The sequence below is a fragment of the Barbatula barbatula genome (assembly GCF_947034865.1).
Source record: "Barbatula barbatula genome assembly, chromosome: 7".
NCBI lineage: Eukaryota > Metazoa > Chordata > Actinopteri > Cypriniformes > Nemacheilidae > Barbatula > Barbatula barbatula.
The window spans coordinates 7855164-7870931 of NC_136770.1; the positions used below are offsets into that span (position 1 = coordinate 7855164).

The 15768-nt window shown below is 41.3% G+C and overlaps 2 protein-coding genes across 2 annotated transcripts in view; one reads left to right on the forward strand and one right to left on the reverse strand.

Annotated features, from left to right (window-relative positions):
- slc19a1 (solute carrier family 19 member 1) overlaps window positions 1-14775 on the forward strand; it is a 20773-nt gene extending 5998 nt beyond the window's left edge. Inside the window, exons 4-6 of the mRNA XM_079460082.1 lie at window positions 6223-6415; window positions 10493-10634; window positions 12222-14775. Of these exons, the coding sequence (XP_079316208.1) occupies window positions 6223-6415; window positions 10493-10634; window positions 12222-12413 (527 nt within the window). The 3' untranslated portion in view covers window positions 12414-14775. The remainder of the gene's footprint in view (window positions 1-6222; window positions 6416-10492; window positions 10635-12221) is intronic.
- col18a1b (collagen type XVIII alpha 1 chain b) overlaps window positions 14013-15768 on the reverse strand; it is a gene marked incomplete at its 5' end in the record, with an annotated part of 29296 nt that continues 27540 nt past the window's right edge. The window contains one exon of the mRNA XM_079460068.1: window positions 14013-15469. Coding sequence (XP_079316194.1) covers window positions 15265-15469 — 205 coding nt within the window. The 3' untranslated portion in view covers window positions 14013-15264. The remainder of the gene's footprint in view (window positions 15470-15768) is intronic.

The following is a 15768-nucleotide window of genomic DNA, read 5'->3' on the forward strand; positions in this document are numbered from 1 at the left end:
CGTTCAGGGACCGGACAGCCCTTAGTAAAGGACCACAGACCCCATACTCCCGAAGCACCCTCCACAGGATGCCACGAGGGACACAGTCGAATGCCTTCTCCAAATCCACAAAACACATGTGGATTGGTTGAGCAAACTCCCATGAACCCTCCAGCACCCTGTAGAGGGTGTAGAGCTGGTCCAGCGTTCCACGGCCTGGACGAAAACCACACTGTTCCTCCTGAATCCGAGGTTCTACTATCGGCCGTATTCTCCTCTCCAGTACCCTGGCATAGACTTTCCCGGGAAGGCTGAGAAGTGTGATCCCCCTGTAGTTGGAACACACCCTCCGGTCCCCCTTCTTAAAAAGAGGGACCACCCCCCCGGTCTGCCATCCCAAAGGCACTGTCCCCGACCGCCACGCGATGCTGCAGAGGCGTGTCAGCCAAGACAGCCCCACAACATCCAGAGACTTGAGGTACTCAGGGCGAATCTCATCCACCCCCGGTGCCTTGCCACTGAGGAGTTTCTTGACTACCTCAGTGACTTCGGCTTGGGTGATGGACGAGTCCACCTCTGAGCCCTCAACCTCTGCTTCCTCAATGGAGGACGTGACGGTGGGATTGAGGAGATCCTCGAAGTACTCCTTCCCCCGTCCGACGACATCCCCAGTTGAGGTCAACAGCCTCCCACCTCCACTGTAAACAGTGTTGGTAGGGCACTGTTTCCCTCTCCTGAGGCGCCGGACGGTTTGCCAGAATCTCTTCGAGGCCAGTCGATAGTCCTTCTCCATGGCCTCACCAAACTCCTCCCAGGCCCGAGTTTTTGCCTCCACAACCACCCGGGCAGCAGTCCGCTTGGCCTGCCGGTACCTGTCAGCTGCCTCAGGAGTCCCACAAGCCAACCAGGCCCAATAAGACTCCTTCTTCAGCTTGACGGTCTCCCTTACTTCCGGTGTCCACCACCGGGTTCGGGGATTCCCGCCTCGACAGGCACCGGAGACCTTACGGCCACAGCTCCACTCGGACTCAATGTCTCCAGCCTCCCTCGGGATCTGGTTGAAGCTCTGTCGGAGGTGGGAGTTAAAGATCTCTCTGACAGGAGACTCGGCCAGGCATTCCCAGCAGACCCTTACAGTACGTTTGGGTCTGCCGAGTCTGTCCAGCTTCCTCTCCTGCCATCGGATCCAACTCACCACCAGGTGGTGATCAGTTGACAGCTCCGCCCCTCTCTTAACCCGAGTGTCCAAAACATATGGTCGCAGGTCAGATGAAACGACCACAAAGTCGATCATCGACCTGCGGCCTAGGGTGTCCTGGTGCCACGTGCACTGATGGACACCCTTATGCTTGAACATGGTGTTCGTTATAGACAAACTGTGGCTAGCACAGAAGTCCAATAACTGAACACCGCTCGGGTTCAGATCAGGGGGGCCGTTCCTCCCAATCACGCCCCTCCAGGTGTCACTGTCGTTGCCGACATGGGCGTTGAAGTCCCCCAGTAGGACGACGGAGTCCCCAGTCGGAGTACTTTCCAGCACCCCTCCCAGAGACTCCAAGAAGGTCGGGTACTCTGCACTGCCGTTCGGCCAGTAGACACAAACAACAGTGAGAGACCTAACCCCGACCCTTAGGCGCAGGGAAACGACCCTCTCGTTCACCGGGGTAAACTCCAACACATGGCGGGAGAGCTGGGGGGCTATAAGCAGACCCACACCAGCCCGCCGCCTCTCCCCATGGGCAACTCCAGAGTGATGAAGTGTCCATCCTCTCTCGAGGAGTGTGGTTCCAGAGCCCAAGCCATGCGTAGAGGTGATCCCGACTATCTCTAGTCGGAACCTATCAACCTCACGCACCATCTCAGGCTCCTTCCCCGCCAGCGAGGTGACGTTCCACGTCCCTAGAGCTAGCTTCCGTGTCCAGGGATCGGGCTGTCGAGGCACTCTCCTCCGACTGCCGCCCGATCCACTACGCACCGACCCCCTATGGTCCCTCCCGCACATGGTGAGCCCACGGGAAGGCGGCCCCACATCGCTCCTTCGGGCTGAGCCCGGCCGGACCCCGTGGGGAAAGGCCCGGCCACCAGACGCTCGCATACGAGCACCGACCCCGTTGCGCCATACCGGGCGACGTCACGGTCCTTGTAATTTTAAACATCATAAAGGGTTTTTGAACCACTCTTAGTCTGACCCGTCGCCTAGGACCTGTTTGCCTTGGGAGACCCTACCAGGGGCATATAGCCCCCGAGAACATAGCTCCTAGGGTTACTCGGGTACTCAAACCCCTCCACCACGTTAAGGTGGCGGTTCAAGGAAGGGGAAGTTTATTTGAAGTTTAGCTCTAAAACATTTTGTGAAATACTCTCAGCACAACATTTTAGGAGTCCTAAAATTAGGACAGACACCCATTTTTTTACAGTTTCTCCTTAATCAGCTAGTAAGAATACTGGCCCTGATCATTAAGGTGGTAAAACAACTAAGGGCTCAAAACAACGTTTAACAAAAGCGAGTGACTGGCACGTGGGCAGTTTATAGAGAACATGACAGCCATTAATTCATTTCCAGCGTCCTTTTATCAGCCGGCAGAAACTTAACTGGCAGCGATAGGTCGACATCACACCACTTCCTGGACCAAACAGAAACTAGAGGGAGGTGGCCTAAAAAGAACGACAGAGAATGGGAGGGAGAGCGCTTGGCGAAAAAGAGATTAAAACACACGCACAAGCTCTAAAAACAAAACGTCATCCCTATTCAAAACTGTTTTGTGCATTCTGAATAGAAAGAAAGGCATACAGGTTTGAAAATGACATGAGGAGGAATAAATGATAAAGAACTTTAAATTTTAGGTGAACTCTTCCAAGGCTTTTTCATATTTGGATTAACTGAAATGCATTTCTCAACCAGAATCTATAATTTGGCATCTTTACAGACCTAAACCTGAGACTGTGAATAAACCCATTGCTAATTATGCCGGGCTCCAGACTGTGACTAAGGCCTAGTCCACACCTAGTTTTCCCCATTACACACGAAAATGCAAAAACACGCTATAAAGCGCTGTCAAAAGTGTAGAGAGAGAGAGAGAGGTGCTCTAGCAACAGACACTTAGAGGCTGCGGTCATTCCTCCATAAGAGCGCCTGACTCCCAGGCCTCGTAGCAGGAGCGGTGCGACTGGTTACACCGGTAGCTGGGCTTTTTCCCGCATGCTCAGCACAACAGAGTCCGATAAGGCAGATTGTGATTCCAAACTCCATTGAAATTCCACGGATTTCAGCGCTTGTTATTGACAAGTATACAAATACAACACGAGCGCATTACTACGATGCGCTGTTTGCTGGGACAGTTTTAAATGAGCCTGAGAACAAACAATGTGGTATTTCAGACGTTTAAAACAAAACTTACCACGGAGAAGTTCAGGGAACGTAATTTGTCTATTACTTGAGAGCACTGGATCATTTCCAGTCCGTTCAAAGCAAGAATAAACGACATGCTGATTCTCTTTAGTTTTATTTGAAGTCATCTTTAGATTGTGTTGTGAACATGAGGGAAAAGGTCATTATTACAACCTAATATCAACATAATAACGTATTAACACGACCACTTTCTTTTAGCTTTACAGTCTATAAACAATAAAAGGTTTAGTCTTTTATTCTTTATATAATATATTAATATGGTCTTGACATGCACCTTGACATGCTGGTTACATGAATTCAGAGTACAACGTTTAAATAATCTTCTCAACATCAATCGATAAAAAAGGTTTTTAAATAAGCAGAACCAAATCTGCTATCAACTGCATTAAAATATACAGTATAGACAGGCAACATTTTAAGACTATGTGAACACATTTACACACATTTATATTTGTTGACAAATGTAAACACATTTGATACTAATTCCCCACATTTTTGTGCAGAATTAACATGAAAAGTCTGCAGATTCCTTATGGCCTTGCTGATGAGGAAAAAAACTTTATGTGAGCAAAACCTATGAGAGGGAAGATGTACATAAAACAGGATAACTAAAAGTACGTAATTTAAAGATTGCGTATCATAGGCAGTCTCTGCCTATCTCATATTAATCTTGAGTTCATATAAAGTAGTATAACATACGTCTTATCTTCGAAGACTATTTAGTTTGATCTAATTTATAAAAGAGTGATACAGGTGTACAATTATATCCGAATACAAATCATCACATTAATCCCTTCAGATAATCTTGGGGTAAGCGGGTGTCGCTCGTCGGTTGGCTCGTGGGCGGGCTCTTTCGCCTCACCATGCTTTTCCGGGAGAATGGCCAATAACAGGAATAGGGTCTTTTTGTCAACACAGGCATCCAGAATTATAAAAAAATCTTCCGAAACAAGTTGGAGTGCTGGGGCAGTGTATCAAGCACAGAAATACTACGTCTAGCTTGTTTTTTAACAAATTGACCACAATAAGCATGAGAAGCCAGCACATTTAACAGTGTAAAGAAGTCAGAATGCATGACATAGCATGATATCCGATCCTGTAGCTAAGTGGTTTGAGCATGGCGCTAGCAAAGCCAAGTTCATGGGTTTGATCCAAGGGATCGGACATACTCAGGGGTATGTATAGTACAAATGCAAGGTAAGTCGCATTGGATGAAAGCATCTGCCAAACGATAAATGTAAGTCCTTTTTATATGGCCCTTAAAAAAATTATTTGTTGCCTGTGTTTTTCCTCTATAGGAGCAAATGGTTCCTTAATAATTTTATTTGTCTGGAGCCCTGACATGCTAAGCACTGTATCTTTATTTCACGACTAATGTCGTGTCTACACGAGATAGAAGGCATTACACCATAAAATGCCTTAGAACCAATGGTGTAGTCGGGGCTATATGCACACATACTTTTTCCTGTTTTTCCTCACACTGTTTGCGTGAAACGACTTCTAAAGATCTATATTAGCGTATACCCACTGGTTCTCCTGCTTTAACTGTATCGGGTTCACAATTCATTTATACAATTGGTGGATTTCTTAAGAAAATACACAATATTTCTTGCGGCCCCGCCTGCAACAACTACGCCAAGTGCATCATCTTCAATATTGGCAACAATCCAGCGAGGAGTTCGTCCTGTCAGTGATTGAAAGAGTCCCGCTGAAGCCGTTAGGTAATATTGATAAAACTGCTCACTTTTAGTCAAAGCTGGTTTAAAGGGCGCTCATCGGCAGTGGCCTCTGGCTCGAGAGAGATTGATGCTGAATTCACGGGTTCTCTTGCGCTGCTTTATCTCTTTATGATATTGCTGTGCGTTGCGAATCTTTGATATCTGTCACAATTTTGATATTAGGAATTGTTCACTTTCAACATACATTTTCATGATAATTTACTTACCCCTGTTGTCATCCATGTTGATTTTGTTTTTTTTCAGTCGAAAATAAATTAAGGTTGTTGATGAAACAATTTCAGGATTTTTCTCCATATAGTGGACTTCAATGGACTCCAAATGGTTGAAGGTAAAAATTACAGTTTTTCTTTAGAAAATGACAGATCGTTTCACTAGATAAGACCCTTATTCATCATCTGGTTTCGTTTAAAGCCCTTTGAAGCTGCACTGAAACTGTAATTTTGTTTGGAGTCCATTGAAGTCCACTCTATGGAGAATAATCCTGGAATGTTTTTATCAAAAACCTTAATTTCTTTTCAAAATAAAGAAAAAAATACATATAGGTCTTGGATGACAACAGTGGTGAGTATATTATCATGAACATGTATGTTGAAAGTGAACAATTCCTTTAAACAACACGCAATTAAAGGAACCAAAGCACTTCCATAGCCCTACTGTCAAAATCCTTAAATTTTCCCTGTATCCTCATTCCCTTTACAGTCGTTTAAAACATCCTTGTTACGTTGAGTCTACATTTAAAATTATGTAGTCTGTTTTTTACCACAACGTTTGCTTTATACATGAATATCTTCCACTTAAATTATCAACAAGTATTGACAAAGAGATTGCAGTGATGACAAAGATACATCTGTATTCTGTAAAATCTTGAATGTTTTTACGTAATCTTGTATATGTGATGTGTTAAAGAGATATTGTATTGTTGTCAACACTACTGGCATAGACCTGTTTTTTTCCAACCTTTTCCCACAAACTTATTTTTTTCCAATTCTATATTTTCATATTCAAAACATAAGTGAAGAATTTACATTTAGCCATATAGTGGTGTAGACACAGTGTAAGTTATAAAATCTAAATAGTTTTTTATGTGTTTCATAGGTGCGATGACATCCTTTGCAGCGGGTTATGTGAAAATTCGCTGGAATCTTTGGTCTGAGCTGGTGATTGGATTGATCACTGCTGCGCAGGCCGGTCTACTTCTGCTTATGGGCACCACTGATAATATCTGGGTTTGCTATGTGGCATACGCCCTGTTTAGAGGCTTCTACCAGTTCTTGGTTCCCATCGCCATGTGAGTAACGTGTCTTTCTTCTATTAGATCTTCCCTGATGTTTTTGTGGAAAACCTTTATATTTAAAAATAATTTGCATCCAGAATAAAAGTTAGTGTTTACATAATATACTGTAGGTCTGTGGACTGTGCATATTTATTTTTTATATATAAACACGTACACATACATGTATATATTTAGGAAATATTTGCATATATTTTGTTGTACCGTCACAACTCGAAGGTGAAGGTTCTTTTCACAGATGTTTAATACAATTAAGACGCCAACACCAACTTCACTTCGACGTCAACGGCAATACCAATACCAACACCGTAAAACTATGTGGACAATACACACAGAAAAAACATTCATCTAAATAGAGAACATGACATACATTTTATACATAAAACAGAAAGTAAATGTACATACCACTTTGCCTGCTTGTGAGTTAATAGTGGTTTATACAATCTTCTTATATCTTAATAAACCCGTTATACACCTTGAAAGAAACATCGCAACTTCTCGAAAATGGTAAACCCGGAATTGACATGCACTATAAGGCATCATGGGAATGCTAAAAAATAAATGCAAAACCTTTAATACAGGAATAAATTGTACAAAATAAGCGATAATGTTGTGTATGTGCCCAATAAGCATCATAAAATATTTGAGATATAAAAATAAACAAGTTAAACTTATCAATAAACAAACGAAGTAAATACGCATGGAAGCGCATACATTTTTTCACTCTTTGTTATATTGCAGCCATTTGCTAAAATAATTTGAGTTCAATTTTTTTCTCATTAATGTACACACAGCACCCCATATTGACAGAAAAACACAGAATTGTTGACATTTTTGCAGATTTATTAAAAAAGAAAAACTGAAATATCACATGGTCTCAAGTATTCAGACCCTTTGATGTGACAGTCATATATTTAACTCAGGTGCTGTCCATTTCTTCTGATCATTCTTGAGATGGTTTTACACCTTCATTTGAGTCCAGATTTGTTTGATTATACTGATTGGACTTGATTAGGACAGCCACATACCTGTATATATAAGACCTTACTGCTCACAGTGCATGTCAGAACAAATGAGAATCATGAGGTCAAAGGAACTGCCTGAAGAGCTCAGAGACAGAATTGTGGCAAGGTACAGATCTGGTCAAGGTTACAAAAACATTTCTGCTGCATTCAAGGTTCCTAAGAGAACAGTGGCCTCCATAATCCTTAAATGGAAGATGTTTGGGACGACCAGAACCCTTCCTAGAGCTATCTGGGGAGAAGAGCCTTGGTGAGAGAACTTGGTGAAAGATCACTGTGGCTGAGCTCCAGAGATGCAGTCGGGAGATGGGAGAAAGTTGTAGAAAGTCAACCATCACTGCAGCCCCCACCAGTCGGGGCTTTATGGCAGAGTGGCCAGACAGAAGCCTCTCCGAAGTGCAAGACACATGAAAGACCGCATGGAGTTTGCTAAAAAACACGTGAAGGACTCCAAGATGGTTAGAAATAAGATTCTCTGGTCTGATGAGAGCAAGATATAACTTTTTGGCCTCAATTCTAAGCGGTATGTGTGGAGAAAACCAGGCACTGCTCATCACCTGTCCAATACAGTCCCAACAGTGAAGCATGGTGGTGGCAGCATCATGCTGTGGGGGTGTTTTTCAGCTGCAGGGACAGGACGACTGGTTGCAATCGAGGGAAAGATGAAATTGGCCAAGTACAGGGATATCCTGGATGAAAACCTTCTCCAGAGTGCTCAAGACCTCAGACTGGGCCGAAGGTTCACCTTCCAACAAGACAATGACCCTAAGCACACAACTAAAATAACGCAGGAGTGGCTTCACAATAACTCTGTGACTGTTCTTGAATGGCCCAGGCAGAGCCCTGACCTAAACCCAATTGAGCAAATGGCTGTTCACCAATTTTTACCATCCAACCTGACAGAATTGGAGAGGATCTGCATGGAGGAATGGCAGATGATCCCCAAATCCAGGTGTGAAAAACTTGTTGCATCTTTCCCAAAAAGACTCATGGCTGTATTAGATCAAAAGAGTGCTTCTACTAAATACTGAGCAAAATAAATCTGCAAAAATGTCAACATTTCTGTGTTTTTCTGTCAATATGGGGTGCTGTATGTACATTAAAAAGAAAAAAAATTAACTTAAATGATTTTAGCAAATGGCTGCAATATAACAAAGGGTGAAAATTTAAGGGGTCTGAATACTTTCCATCCTCTCTCGAGGAGTGTGGTTCCAGAGCCCAAGCCATGCGTAGAGGTGATCCCGACTATCTTTAGTCGGAACCTATCAACCTCACGCACCATCTCAGGCTCCTTCCCTGCCATCGAGGTGACGTTCCACGTCCCTAGAGCTAGCTTCCGTGTCCAGGGATCGGGCTGTCGAGGCACTCTCCTCCGGCTGCCGCCCGATCCACTACGCACCGACCCCCTATGGTCCCTCCCGCACGTGGTGAGCCCACGGGAAGGCGGCCCCACGTCGCTCCTTCGGGCTGAGCCCGGCCGGACCCCGTGGGGAAAGGCCCGGCCACCAGATGCTCGCATACGAGCACCGACCCCGGGCCTGGCTCCAGGGTGGTGCCCCGGTTGCGCCATACCGGGCGACGTCACGGTCCTTGTAATTTTAAACATCATAAAGGGTTTTTGAACCACTCTTAGTCTGACCCTTCGCCTAGGACCTGTTTGCCTTGGGAGACCCTACCAGGGGCATATAGCCCCCGACAACATAGCTCCTAGGGTCACTCGGGTACTCAAACCCCTCCACCACGTTAAGGTGGCGGTTCAAGGAGTGTGGCTTGCCCACTTCAGGTTGGTGGAGAGTTCCTTCCTCAAGTGGAGGAGTTTAAGTATCTCGGGGTCTTGTTCACGAGTGAGAGAAGGATGGAACGGGAGATTGACAGACGGATCGGTGCAGCTTCTGCAGTAATGCGGTCGATGTACCGGTCCGTCGTGGTGAAGAAAGAGCTGAGCCGCAAGGCGAAGCTCTCAATTTAACGGTCAATCTACTTCCTACTCTCACCTATGGTCATGAGCTTTGGGTAATGACCGAAAGGACAAGATCCCGGATACAGGCGGCTGAAATGAGCTTCCTCCGCAGGGTGGCTGGGCGATCCCTTAGAGATAGGGTGAGAAGCTCGGCCACCCGGGAGGAGCTCGGAGTAGAGCCGCTGCTCCTCTACATCGAGAGGGGTCAGCTGAGGTGGCTTGGGCATCTGTTACGGATGCCAACTGGACGCCTTCCCCGGAAGGTGCTCCGGGCCCGTCCGACCGGGAGGAGACCCCGGGGAAGACCTAGGACACGCTGGTGGGACTATGTCTCCCGGCTGGCCTGGGAACGCCTCTGTGTCCCCCCGGAAGAGCTGGAGGAAGTGTCTAGGGTGAGGGATGTCTGGGCATCTCTGCTTAGACTGCTGCCCCCGCGACCCGGCCCCGGATAAGCGGTAGAAAATGAATGAAAAGGATGAATGAATGAATACTTTCCGTACCCACTGTATATATATATATATATATATATATATATATATATATAAATACCAAATTAATGCACAGTGCACAGACATATATCATGTATACACAAACTGTTATTTATTGCGATTAATCATTGAACAGCCCTATATTAAAATATATTTTAGATTTTTTCTTGCTTATAACAAGCAACCACTCTCTATTGAAACGACTGTTAAAAGATGTAGTTTGGTAAATGTTCACTCTTGCACCTGTGAAAACATGTTGCCGGCTTTAGAGAGCGCGAGAATTTTGTTGTGGTTTGCCACATACTGAGAAAGGATCACATCATGAGCTTGTTTTTTAAGATAAACAGAGCACATGACAAACTGTTTACCTCTGATAACCTCTTAAGCTCAGCCATATTACAAGCTTGAAATTGAGTTAACTCTTTAGTAAAAATAAATTAAATACAAAAATAGGTTAGAAAGATTGTTGCATTTACACGTCCAGCATTCAAAAAAAGAAATCTGTCTATGTGCGATTGTGTGATATGACTATAAGCAGTCTTCTTTTAATGCCTGCATGTTTTGTTCTCATATGCAGTTTATCATTTTTGTTTTTCCCTCCCAGTTTCCAGATTGCATCCTCTCTCACTAAAGAATTGTGTGCTTTAGTGTTTGGAGTTAACACTTTCCTTGGGACAATCCTGAAGACGATCATCACCATCATTGTAGCAGATAAGAGAGGATTGGCTCTAAATGTTCACTCTCAGGTGTGTACATTAACATTTAGAAGGGTTGTGCAATTAATCGTCAATTTTGGCCTTCATCAATTACAAAAACTAAATACTTTTTTCTATGTTGTTTTAAAGGTTAATGAGAAATCATGTTAAATAATCGGGATCTCAATGTTGGCCAAAATAATCGCGATTATGATTTGTGTCATAATCGAGCAGCCCTAACATTTAGACATTTAGCAGATGGTTTTATCCAAAGTGACTTATAACATAATTGAGAAAACTAAGTGATTTGTTTAAAAGTAGAGTTTAAGTTTAAAAGCAGAGATGCGCAATATTATCAGCATGCAAATATTATCGGCTGATATTTGCTTATAAATTAAATATCATATCAGCCTGCTTTGCCGATAAAAAAGACGTGTTGACATGAGCAAGCACTTGCAAAGACATCAGATGTCGCATAGCACATGAGAACTAAAGTTCATTTTCGTGACTTATTGCGTCTGTGTCATATAAACACAGGATTGTGTAAAAAAACACAAGGTTTTAGGTGAAGCCGGTGTTTTTTTTTTGTGCTACCATTAAGAGCCCTACGTATTTATGTTTCTCAACTTTTTTATTTACTACGTTTAATGACTATAATAAACTTCACACACTGTTCCTCATTGATATCGGAAAGCAATTTTATAAAATAATGCTCTAGCAGCAGTAATATAATAATTGATATAAGCAATTTATTTCTGAATGTATATTATGAGGACAAAAGCTCATTGTTAATGGCAGATTGCTGTGTGAAGGCTTTCCGTGTCACCCATCACTGTAAATACAGCAGATGCTGATGCTAAGCTACTGCTAAAGCTACTGGCCATTAAAATTAGGGATTTTTTTGGTACAACTTCTCAACGATTCTCAATATTGGGTAATAAGTGGGGCTTAAATTACTTGAAAAATATCGGCAAAAAATAACATCGTGCGTCACTATTTTAAAGTCACCATGACCACGGACGTAGCGATTGTTTTTTTTTCGTATCATTCCGTAGCCAAGTGAAACGGCTTCTAAAATGAGAAAAAATGTAAGGCGGGACTTGATCCCGCAGAAATAGTTTTTTGGGTTGCAACAAATGCCTCAAAGGCGGGGCAGAGAAGAGCAACAGTAATATACGGTATGTGAAAAGGGTTGTTTGAACCTTAAACTACGTAAAGACACTGTAGTACACCAAATGCACATAGTAATGTTGGTTTCACTGTTCCAATGCCATATGACCCTTTTAACAGTTTTTCGAAACAGTGTCTAGGAAAAGGGAGAGAGAGGATTTTTGTAATTAGAATATACAAAGATACATCTTAAGCTGCAATAAACTCAGGAATGAGGGAGTTTGAAGGATCATTGGGCAGCAGGAGAATGATCTTGTGTACTTTTGAGAGAACCCCCAAGTTACCGCTTATTCACTGATTTAAGGATTCTGGATTGAAAATCTAATTGAATAGAGCTTTACACAAGGTGCATTGTTAGAAAGCAGCTTTACAGAAATATTAAATATTGTCTTAAAAAAGGGTATTGTTTTAAAATTGTACATTGCACTTGATGTCAAAACACTGACTTTACGTTCTTCTCTTTTTCAGTTTTTGATTTATTTCTTTTACTTTTCTTTGCTGACTGTGGTTTATCTGAGCTGTAGTGCCTGGGTCATCATGCGTCATTACAGAAGTGAGAGAGGTGCGGTGGGACGCACAGAAGTGGCTCTAGCTGCAGAACTCAGTCCTATCGCAACAGCTACTGGCGAGGAACATAATGGAACCAGCGTAAAGGCTTGACGTTTTAAAAAAACATAGGTGGAGTCCATCCAACTTTTACGTTTTGTTTTTATTGAGATTGAATAGTCTTAAATGCGTTTGTATATTATAGGAATATCACGTTTTTATGGAAAGTCAATCTATTGACATCAATACAGCTAGCCAGTAGGAAGATATGGCAGTGGAAAATCTGACTGAGTTCTGAACTGCTCTAAATGTTTAAAGTTTAGTTATCTGTCATTCTGTAGTGTAATTAAGACATTAAAGTCAAATGCATCTTTGTGTCAAGAGAGAAACAGTATTTCTGTTGGGTTTTTAGGAGATTCACCAGCCTCTGAGGATTTAAATGTCAGTTCTGCTTTGAATAAAGTCCTACATTTATAAATAATCTAGAATAATAATACAAATACAGTATTATATAGGGTAAACATACAAGACCATGAAGTACACATGATTATACAATACAAATGAAAAGTGATAAAGTATTGCAGTTGTATTGCAACTTTCCTTTTTTTCTCTGTGCTACAGGGACTGTAGAGGTACTCCACGTGTTCTTGTTCTCTCTTGAGAATCATTATCAAATTTAGTTTTATTTTGATATGACATTCCTGAGTGAATTTAAGATTAAGATTGTATCTTCACTGGACGTGAGCGTTGTTGTTATAATCATTAAAGCGGTCCACTCTGGATGCCAGACGTGAACATGCCTAAGTGTGTTTTTTCAGACATTGCGCCTCTCGCATTTGGTGACATGCTGTAAGTGTTCAAATGTTATTTGGCCTTTAAATGTTTAGTGCCTTTGATGAATTAAAAACACAATGTAATACTTTACTAAATGTACATTTTTGCTGCTCACAAAATGTTTCATTTTTATTCATTAACAGTACTTTTAGTGCTGGTACTCCAGATCTTCTCATTTTGGCTTTGCAAGAATAATATTGTTTTGACACTTATTTTCAATGGTTATTAGTATGAATAGTTTGAATAGATGTCTTGAACGCTGTTGAAAGTTCTAACATAACCGGTTACGAAAAATGGAATGTATCAAACAAGGACCAGTTGTCCATCGTTGTTTTAGATTGCCTTACAAGTATGTCTGAGAGGTTGGTGTGTTTTATGGTTATGCAATCAATATATGTTCTAATTTGTATGATGTGTGATTATACAGCAAATTTTGATTTTATTGTAAGACGCATACAATATGTGGACCAGCACTGCCTTGTTTCTAGTGTATGAAAACGTTTTATGCACTACAAAATGTTCTCTGAATTTGGTGGTACGCTGATAAATGATTTATGACCACCCTGCATATGATTTAATATGCACATGTGGTAACGTAGGGTGCTAGAAATACTTTTCTCTTTTCGCGGTATTTAATGAGAAATGGGTGTAATTTAATGTAGTTTTTGTATGTCATAAAACACTTTGATGTAAAAAATACGCTGTGTAAACTGTGAATAAGCAAGGAGATTTATCTCTTTATCTAAACAGTATTTTTCGATATTCAAAAGGTAAAGAGAGAAATAGGAATTGTTTGGACTAATACACTGTATATATTTTTGTGAACTGTTGAGTTGATCTGATGTGTAACATAGAGTTTTCAGAAGTGAGACAACAAATAGGTTTAGAGGTAATGTTTAATTATGTATCATTGAAAATACATTGAATTGTTAATGGATCTCAGATTTTATATTCAATTTTGTCACCTTTAAAAAATGACATTATAGCTGTAGAATACAGGAGGTATGATATCCGGTTGATGACTTTTAAATCTACTTATTTTATATTGCTACTGTAATTCTTCATATTCAAACTAACTGTATCCCAAGTTTCCCAAAATTGTATTCTGTATGTTTTAAATATCAAATCCAAACGGTGTATCTGTGATTTAGCTGTTTGGGTCAATAGTTGACTCCTTTTTTATAGAAAGTCAGGCACAACTAAACTAAACCTGTGGAATGTTTGTTAAATTGCCATTGTTAATTGTATTATAGTTAAATTAAATATAAAAGTATGCTAATGTAAAAATGCTGCATACTGTAGATGTTTAAAAAAATCTATTCAAATACATGAAGACATTGAAATGATAATGAAAAAGTACTTCTAAAATAATTTGTTACAAATGATTTGTATGTTCATTTCTTTGGCAATGTGTTGTAAAGGCACTTGTAAAAATCCACTTTAAAGCACCACAGTTCAAAAAGTGACAACAATATAGTGAGCATATAATTCAGAGATGTTTTGGGTTGGCTTTATACTGCCATGTATTAACATGTGTTATGCGTAAACATGCTTTACTGTACTGTATGTTTATAGAAAACACAATACAGTGATTTACCCGCCAGAATGAAGTGTTCTTAATAAATGATCAAGTATCACTGTTTCGTTGTCTGTTTTTGTCTCTCAAATGTGTTTGTTAAAGCTTATGGTGAAAAGGGCAAAAAATATATACTTTATGTATATAATTGCTTAAGTTTAAATAAAAAACAATGTACAGTGCCTATAGAAGCACACAACAACCAACATAAGTGAAAATATTTTAAAACGGAACAAAATCGACCCACAATGCTGCAAAATTAGTGCAGTGGTTAAAGTATAGCAATGTTCTTGAGCCAAGTCAGCCATAACAAATCCCAAAAAACAGTGGTTGGACCCGACATTTAGCCAAACTTCTACATTTTCAAAAATATTAGATGCGTGAAGGTGGTAGAAATATATTCAATGTGGAATTTGTCTTTTTTATTACGTAAATGTGGTAAGACAAAATTTGTCAACAAAATGGGGTTTAAAATTCCATTGGGGTATGGGGATTTTGCTTAAAACCACTGTGTATTGTCACAAATCACATATTGTTTGGTTTGGCAGTTCTGGATTACTTAGCAGTGTAGCTGTTTTCAATGCACAGTATGATAAAAGAGCTGGTGCAGCTGCGCGGTGACTGCTGAAGGAGGTAGCCATCTTGGAGAGAGGAAGCCATGCCAGTGACGGCATAACTACTGGTTCTCCACGTCTCACAGTAACTGTCCGTCTGCCTGTGACCGCGAGTGCTTGATCCATGCCATACCATCTTATCTGGCCTGTTGAAATGGTTATAGAATATAAAATCTCATCAGTCGTTTGTATTTTTGTTGAGGTTTTTTGTCTTAACCAAAACAGAAAATTCCGTCATCATTTATTCAACCTCATGTTGTTCAAAGCCTGCGACCTCTGTGGAATGCAAAAGATATGTTAAGAAACATTTGATCCAATGTGTTTTTGGTCCATACAATGGAATCAATGTGGTTCAATATTGTTTGGTTGACAGTGTCCTTCAAAATATATTATTTTGTGTTTTGCAGAATAAAGCCAGTCAGGTTTGGAATGATATGAGGGAGAG